Raw genomic sequence first — 9390 nt, forward strand, 5'->3', positions numbered from 1 at the left:
AAAAAAAAAAAAAAAAAAAAGTGTAATTTAATCTACCCTTTCTGTTTATAGGATGCATGTATATAATATGAAAGAACATATTAATGCTAGTTTAGAATAATGTTTCTGAAACTTGTGCACCATAGAATACAAGTGTTGCCTCAGCTGTTAAAAATTATTTCTTGAGGTTTGGGAGGAGGTTATTGAAATAGATTTAGGAAGTGCTGTGTTCTATAGCCTGCTCTCTTGGAGATTCACATTGTGCACTGGTCTGTTAAAGACTCTGATAGCAGCCTGGGCAACATGGCGAAACCCTGTCTCTACAAAAATACAAGAATTAGCCAGACGTGGTCGCACACACCTGTTCTCCCAGCTATTCAGAAGGCTGAGGTGTGAGGATTGCTGGAGCCCGGGAAGTTGAGGCTGCAGTGAGCCGTGATGGTGCCCTTGCACCGCTCTAGCCTGGACAGCAGAGTAAGACTCTTTCTAAAAAAAAAAAAAATGTCTTCAAGTTTTTATGATTCTAAAAATTAGACTTTCTTAATGGAATTAAACATTAACTATAAATAGAATTCAGAAAAAAAGAGAATTCAAATGAGCACACACGAATACATTAATTTCCTCAGCTGGTCTAGGTTGGTGTTTTTTAATGCAATGATATCATCCTAGATGAAATTATAACCTGTGAATTAATGTTACTGTCATTATTTACATGGTAAAATCTATTATCTGGTAAGTTCAACAAGAGTCATAAGTTGAAACTACAAAGTATAATCAATACAGAATATCTTACAGAGATATCTCAATATTGATATAAGAGATGAAAGTACTCTAAGTTTAAAGTGGGGGTATAAGATGAACTAGGGAGTTAGGCTTAGTAACTCCAATGACTAAAAAGTCTATCTTAGCACAGAGAACAATTCCCATAGGAAGAAGTTTATCTTTAAGAAATTTTTTTTTTTTTACAGAATCTGGCTGCTGGAATAAAACAGATTGCTGACTTCTTGGGATTCTTTCTAACTGGGGAGCAAATTCAAACTATCTCAGTCCAGAGCACCTTCCAAGCAATGCGTGCAAAGTCTCAGGACACACACGGTGCTGTCGGCCCATTCCTTTTCCGCAAAGGTAAAGTTGCACTGGTTTCTGAGATTGTATCAGTTAGGGACTGACTATGCATACAATAGGTAATCCATATAACTTTATCTTAAGTAGGATAGGGTTTTATTTTTCTCTGCCTCAATAAGAGGTCTGGGCACAGGCTCTCCAGAGCTGTAACTGGCAGCCCCATACCATCTTTTTTTGTTTATTTCTTTGTTTTGAGATGGAGTCTCGCTCTGTCGCCCAGGCTAGAGTGCAGTGGCTTGATCTTGGCTAACTGCAACCTCCGCCTCCCGGGTTCAAGTGATTCTCCTACCTCAGCCTCCCGATTAGCTGGGACTAACAGGCGCCCGCCACCGCACCCAGTTAATTTTTTTGTATTTTTAGTAAAGACAGGATTTTACTGTGTTGGCCAGGATGGTCTTGATCTCCTGACCTTGTGATCCGCCCGCCTTGGCCTCCCAAAGTGCTGGGATTATAGGCATGAGCCACCGTGCCTGGCTGCCCCATATCGTCTTTTACAGTCCTTTCTGTGGTTGAGAGTCCTTTCTGATGATGACCTTCTGAAAACAAGATAGCAGCTGAAGTTCAAGTATTATGTTCAAATTCAGATAGGAGAAAGCGAGTGGGCAAGGGGCAGAATCGTATTAGTTGAGCGAGCCCCCTTTAAATAACTTTTCTGGAAGCCCCATCAGTGACTTTTTTTTTTGAGACAGAATCTTGCTGTGTTGCCCAGGCTGGAATGCAGTGGCACAATCTCGGCTCACTACAACGTCTGCCTCCTGGGTTCACGAGATTCTTGTGTGCACTGTCATGCCTGGCTAATTTTTTTGTATTTTTAGTAGAGACGGGGTTTTGCCATATTGGCCAGGCTGGTCTCAAACTCCTCTCCCAAAGTGCTGGATTGCAGGTGTGAGCCACCGCACCTGGCCAATGACTCCTTTCTTTCTCTCTCTCTTTTTCTTTTTTTTCCGAGACAGAGTCTTGCTCTGTCACCCAGGCTGAAGTGCAGTAGCGTGACCTCAGCTCATGGCAACCTCAGCTCATGGCAACCTCCGCCTCCTGGGTTCAAGTGATTCTCCTGCCTCAGCCCCTGAGTAGCTGGGATTATAGCCACCCATTACTATGCCCAGATAATAATTGTATTTTTAGTAGAGATGGCGTTTCAGAATGTTGGCCAGGCTGGTCTCGAACTCCTGACCTCAGGTGATCCACCCATCTCGGCCTCCCAATGTGCTGGGATTACAGATGTGAGCCACCATGCCTGGCCAATAACTTCTTACATTTCATTGGCCACTTTCCTTGCAGTGGTGGCTGGGAAATGTGACTTTTTAAAGCCAGGCGTATTACTACACAGTTAAAATCAGGGTTTTGTCAATAAGGAAGAGGAAGAAAATGACTATGGGAGAGACAATTAGCTCTCTCTGACATGGATGATATTTACTATATTTCATTAAAGTATTCTAAGTTCTTGTGGAAATGTGTGATAATATAGCTTAAGGATTGCCAGTGTTATTTTTCATTGAGTATATAATGAAATAATGAGATGTAGAGGTAGCACATATACCAGCAAGGACAACAACAGCTAACAGCAGGCATCTATCATATATTAAACATTTTGTTGGGCTTAAATTTTATTGTAAAAAACACTGAAGTTCTGAGGCCGGGCACAGTGGCTCATGCCTGTAATCCCAGCACTTTGGGAGGCCGAGGTGAGTGGATCATGAGGTCAGGAGTTCAAGACCAGCCTGGCCAACATAGTGAAATATGGAACTTACAACTTCAACCTAAATGATCAAAAGATCATTAAGAAAAAAGTAACTTTCTTTACTGGTAACAGCCAGTAAGAACAAACATCCCAAACTCAGGCAAAATAATACATTTTTGCAAAATTATCAGTATCTGAGGTCTTAACGAAAACTTGCTATAAAATGTTAACTTTCAAAGGGTATTTAAAGTCTTTAAGAGACTTTGGAAAGAAAAATATCATTTCTCAAAAAGTGGAATTTCAAGTTCTAGGTGTTTGGAGAGGAGTAAGGTTAAGGGGTCATTGAGGCTGATGGGCTCCCCCTAGTGATGTAAAGAAAACATGTCACCTCCCACACCACAGATGGTGGAGTCCCAATGGATATTGTTAATTTTACAACAGAAATCACATTAGGTTTTAAAAGTGTAAAACTTTTGACTGGGCACAGTAGCTCACGCCTGTAATGCCAGCACTTTGGGAGGCCGAGGCGGGCGGATCACCTGAGGCCAGGAGTTCGAGACAAGCCTGGCCAACATAGCAAAACCCCATCTCTGCTAAAAATACAAAATTAGCCGGGTGTGGTGGCAGGCGCCTGTAATCTCAGCTACTCAGTAGGCTAAGGCAGGGAGAATTGCTTGAGCCCAGAAGGCAGAGGTTGCAGTGAGCCGAGATCGCACCAGGGCGCTCCAGCCTGGGCAACAGAGCGAGACACCATCTGAAAAAACTAAACAAAGAGTGTAAAACTTTTTCCATGTGTCCATTTTAACATATCAGAGTGAAATATTGCACTGAAAATGGTAAAATCCTGAAGAAATATTCTAACAGATATCTGGGTCTACTGTTTTTTGTGTGTTGTAGGTGAAGTTGGTGATTGGAAAAACTTGTTCAGTGAAACTCAGAACCAGGAAATGGATGAAAAATTCAAAGAGTGCTTAGCAGGCACCTCCCTCGGAGCAAAGTTGAAGTATGAGTCATATTGCTAGGGTTGATTCCAGTCAATTCAGCAGGCCTAGATTTATTTTCCTTAATAATAATTAAGTTTAAATAATTAAATGATAACTCAATCAAATAATGATAATTAAACAATATTGAAATCTAAATAATACAAAACAAAATAATAATACAATTTAATAATAATGATAGCATTGGAAATTTTTGAGCACAAATAAAAGTTTGTTAACTTTTTCAAGAAAGGGTATTTTAGCTGTCTCAAAGGGACTCTATTATTAATACATTGCACTGGAGTTTTAACTTATTTTGTGCTCTAGGTTCACATAAGAGGGTAAACAGATACTATCAGATACACACCTAGAGCTGTGTTTGGCCATAGATGACACAGGCCTCCAAATGATGTACATTTTTCTGTACTTTCGTCATAATATAACTCCTTTCTTACTATGGATCAAAGCACTTGGGGTGGCTATCTCAGACTTAATGTTGAGGGAGAGTTAATTCCAACTCTGCAATAAATTCCATTCTAATTTGGTCCAAGAAAAATGCATTGCTCATCTGCTCCATGTATGCCATTGCAGTAGGCCTTAGGAAGGCCCCTTCTCAAGGGACCTTGTATTTCTACTTAATATGATCTTTAATTCAGAGCTGAAGGTAAGAGATTGTGTTATTTTACCATAAAGACTTTTTCTTTTTCTTCTCTTTTTTTTTTTTTTGGAGACAAAGTCTCACTCTGTCACCTAGGATGGGGTGCAGTGGCACAATCTCAGCTCACTGCAACCTCCACCTCTCAGGTTCAAACAATTATCCTGCCTCAACCTCCTGAGTAGCTGGGATTACAGGCACACACCACCACACCGGGCTAGTTTTTGTATTTTTAGTAGAGGCAGGGTTTCCCCCATATTGGCCAGGATGGTGTTGAACTCCTGACCGCAGGTGATCCAGTTGCCTTGGCCTCCCAAAGTGTTGGGATTACAGACATGAGCCATGATGCCTGGCCTATCAAGACTTTTTCTACCGCAGAGCCTCAAGTAGTCATGTGGAACTAATGAGAGAAGATGGAAAATGTTCTAGAAAGAAAGAATACTGGCCGGGCGAGGTGGCTCATGCCTGTATCCCAGCACTTTGAGAGGCCAAGGCAGGCAGATCACTTGAGGTCAGGAGTTCAAGACCAGCCTGGCCAACATGGGGAAACCCCATCTCTACTAAAAATACAAAAATTAGCTGAGTGTGATGGTGTGCACCTGTAATCCCAGTTACTGGGGAGACTGAGGCAGGAAAATCGTTTAAACCCCAGAGACAGAAGTTGCAGTGAGCTGAGATCATGCCACTGTACTCCAGCCTGGGCAACAGAGCGATACTTTGTCAAAAAAAAAAAAAAAGGAAGGAGGGAAGGAAGGAAGGAAGAAAGGAAGGAGAGAAAAGAAAAGAAAAGGAAGGAAGGAAGGAAGGGAGAGAGGAAGGAAGGAAGGAAGGAAGGGAGAGAGAAAGAGAGAGAGGAAGGAAGGGAGGGAGGAGAGAAAATACTAAATAAAAAGCTAATATCTAGAGTATATAAAGAACAACTAATATCAATAGATGAAATAAAATATAGCCTAGTAGGAAAAAAAAATGTAGCCAGGTGCTGTGGCTCATGCCTGTAATCTCAGTGCTTTGGGAGGCTGAGGAGGGGGAATCACTTAAGGCCAGGAGCTCAAGACTAGCTGGAGAAACATAGCAAGACCTCATCTCTACCAAAGAAAAAATTAACCAGGCATGGTGGTGTGTGCCTATAGTACCAGCTACTCAGGAGACTGAGGCAGGAAGATTGCATGTGCCCAGGAGGTTGAGGCTGCAGAGAGCCATGATTCTGTCACTATGCTCCAGCCTGGGCAACAAAGACCTTGTCTCTTAAAAAAAAAAAAAACAGTGTAAAGGATATAGACAGGTAATTTATAGAAGAGGACATCCAAATGGCAAATAAATAGATAATGATAAAAAAATGTAGTAATTAGGAAAATTGAACAACAGTCAGAGCAATACTGGGATCTCTGAGAAGGAGTAAACAAGTGAGTTGATCCCTACACCTTCCTGAGCATGCTACCTATAGGCAGTTTCCAAGCTGCAGCATAGGGAAAGGGAACCTCATACAAAAGTCTCATAAAATTGGAGTTGGATATTGGGAGTCAGGCAGGCTGAAGAGGCTAGATTTTCAGAGCAGATTGCTGGGGAAAAGAGCACTGTATGTTAAAAATTTAACATAGCAAGAACCTCAAAGATCTGCAGAGGGAATCTTTCTAATCTTTAACTGAGTGCAGATATGTGTATGCATGGAATAAAACTTTACAAAGACAGTGTAAATTTCCATCAAGACAAGGAAAGTCTTGCTGGAAAGCAGTGAGCAAAGAATTTTCCTGAACTTCATCCAGAGATGGAAATAGTTCATGTTCCCACCAGTCAAAGTGGAGAGACTAATACCCAGGGCATTGGGTAGGTTTCCCAGAACAGTAGATTAGATGAAGAGGAAGAAAACAGCAGGGAACTTGAAGGCATAGCAATAGAAACTATTCTAAATGAAGACAGGAAAAAAAAAAAAACAAAAAAAAAAAACAGAAAAACATAAGCAGAACTTCAGTAACTTATGCGACAATATCAGGCAAATTTACATGTAATTGGAATATCAGGAAAAGGAAAGAGGTACAGAAAAAAATGGAAACTGATGACTGAAATTGTTCAAATTCAAATAACTCTAAATCTGCAGATTCAAGAAGGTCAACAAACCACAAGCTGAATAAACATAATGAAATGGCATCAAAACACATCCTAATGCAATTGCTGAACACCAGTGACAAAGAGGAATCTTTGAGGCAGCTAAAGAAAAAGATGTTACATATAAAGAAACACGTAAGAAATACAACAGACTTCTCATCAGAAACTATGCAAGATAGAAGGCAATGGAGTAATATCTTTGAAAGACTGAAAGAAAATCTTTGTCAACCTAGAATTTGATATCAGGCAAAAATATCTCTCAGAAAAGAAGATAAATACTTTTTCTGTCAAATAAAGCCTGAAAAAAATAATTTCCAACAGATATGTACTATAGAAATACTAGAAGTTCTTTAGACAGAAGGAAAATGATGCCAGATAGAAATCTGGGTCTACACAGAGGAATGAAGAGCACCAAAAATGGCAAATGTGTGGGTATATATAAAACATATTTCCCCATGGCCAGGCGTGGTGACTCATGCCTGTAATCCCAGCACTCTGGGAGGCCAAGGCTGGTGGATCACCTGAGGTCAGGAGTTTGAGCCCAGCCTGACTAACGTGGTGAAATCCTGTCTCTACTAAAAATACAAAACTTGGACAGGTGTGGTGGTGGGCGCCTGTAATCCCAGCTACTCAGGAGGCTCAGGCAAGAGAATCACTTGAGCCCAGGAGGCGGAGTTTGCAGTAAGACAAGATTGCCGTGCCAGTGCAGTCCACACTCCAGCCTGGGTAACAGAGTGAAACTCTGTCTAAAAAAAAATCTGTCTTTAAAATCTCTTTAAAAGATAATTATCTATTCAAAGCAAAAGTAATAACAATGTATTTTGGGGCTTATATATAGAAGTAAATCTATGATAACAATGAGACAAAGGATAAGAGAGAAGAAATACAAGTATACTCCTGTACATTTTGGAAATAAATTTGGTAAAGTTATTTGTGCATGTACTTCACAATCCATCAATTACATTCCTGGGCATATATCTAAGAGAAACTCTTCCTTATTTGCATAAGGCAACAAGAAGGAAAATCTTCATTGCTGCATTGTTTGTAAATAGTGAGAAACTTAAAAACAAAACTGAGAAGAATGGATAAGAAAATTTTGAAATATTAATAGAAATAAATATTCAGCAGTTAAAATAAATGAATTAGAGCTATGTGTTTTAAGTAAATACCTTTTTTAATTTTAATGTTATTTATCATGATTATTTTTGATCCCTAGTTTGACCATGGTAAAGTAAATAAGTCTTTTTTTTTTTTTTTTTTTTGAGATGGAGTCTCGCTCTGTCGCCCAGGCTGGAGTGCAGTGGCGCGATCTCGGCTCACTGTAAGCTCCACCTCCCGGGTTCACGCCATTCTCCCACCTCAGCCTCCGAGTAGCTGGGACTACAGGCGCCCGCCACCACGCCCGGCTAGTTTTTTGTATTTTTAATAGAGACGGGGTTTCACCATGTTAGCCAGGATGGTCTTGATCTCCTGACCTCGTGATCCACCCGCCTCGGCCTCCCAAAGTGCTGGGATTACAGGCTTGAGCCACCGCGCCCGGCAATAAGTCTTAAAATACATAAGAATTACTTAATGGATATGAGGTTTCTTTCTGGGGTGATGAAATGTTTTGAAACTACATAGTGGTTACAGTTGCACAATATTGTGAATGTACTAAGTCCCCCTAATCATATGCTTTAAAAGGGCTAGGCTGGGTGTGGTGGCTCACACCTGTAATCCCAGCACTTTGGGAGGCTGAGGTGGGCGGATCACCTGAGGTCAGGAGTATTCGAGACCAGTCTGCCCAGTATGGTGAAACCCCATCTCTACTAAAAATATGAAAAATTAACCAGGCGTGGTGGTGGGCACCTGTACTCCCAGCTACTTGGGAGGTTGAGGCAGGAGAATTGCTTGAACCTAGGAAGTGGAGGTTGGAGTGAGCCAAGATTTATGAATTAGAGCTATGTCTATTAAGTAAATACCTTTTTAATTTTTAATTTTATTTATTATGATTATTTTTGATCCCCAGGCTGACCATAGTAAAGTAAATAAGTCTTAAAATACATAAGAATTACTTAATGGATATGAGGTTTCTTTCTGGGGTGAAACCCCAGAGATTGTGCCATCACACTCCAGCCTGGGTGACAATAGCAAACTCTGCAATAGCAAAACTCTGTCTCAAAAAAAAAAAAAAAAGGTTAAAATGGTGAATTTTATGGTATGTGTATTTTACCTCTTTCAAAAAAAAAAATACAAAAACCAAGTTTAAAACATAGAAAGATTTTATTTTTTAAAATAAATGCATACAGAGGTAATACCCTTTAAGTCACAAATGTGAATGACTTAAATGAGTGATTATCTCTGCTGAGAAGAGGAAGAGGAATAGCATCAGGGAGAGGAACACTGGGGCCTTCATCTGTCTCCCAGTATTCATTCAACAAGCATTTGTTAAGCAGCATTTGATATAGTGGATTACGCTTTCCTCCCAGAAAAAGGGTTTTTTTTTCACTTGGCTTGTAGGATTCCACGTCTCCTTGTTTCCCTATTAGCTGCTGCCTCTCAGTGTCCTTGCCAGTTCCACTCCTCCTCCATGGCCAGTCATCATTCTAGAACAAGGATCAGCAAACATTTGTTGTGAGGGATCAGATAGTAAATATTTTCAATTTTACTGGTCATGCAGTTTCTGTCACAATGACTCAACACAACTCATTTTAGTGTCAAAGCAGCCAAAGACAATATATAAATGAATGAATGTGGTTGTGCACTAATAAAGCATTATTTACAAAAACAGGCAGCAGCCCAGTTTTGGCCCAGATCTATTCCAGACAATGAAATAATTAGTGAATAAAACAGTCAAAAATCCCTGTCCATGTGACCTTACATGTTCG

At 40.3% G+C, this 9390-nt stretch overlaps 1 protein-coding gene across 2 annotated transcripts in view; it reads left to right on the top strand.

Annotated features, from left to right (window-relative positions):
• SULT6B1 (sulfotransferase family, cytosolic, 6B, member 1) overlaps window positions 1-3807 on the top strand; it is a 31362-nt gene extending 27555 nt beyond the window's left edge. For both annotated transcript variants that reach the window (XM_011967625.1, XM_011967623.1), the window contains 2 exons: window positions 948-1104; window positions 3683-3807. In XM_011967625.1, coding sequence (XP_011823015.1) covers window positions 948-1104; window positions 3683-3807 — 282 coding nt within the window. The remainder of the gene's footprint in view (window positions 1-947; window positions 1105-3682) is intronic.
• The last annotated feature ends 5583 nt before the right edge of the window (window positions 3808-9390 follow it).

This window comes from Mandrillus leucophaeus, unplaced genomic scaffold, assembly GCF_000951045.1.
Source record: "Mandrillus leucophaeus isolate KB7577 unplaced genomic scaffold, Mleu.le_1.0 Scaffold805, whole genome shotgun sequence".
Classification (NCBI taxonomy): Eukaryota; Metazoa; Chordata; class Mammalia; order Primates; family Cercopithecidae; genus Mandrillus; species Mandrillus leucophaeus.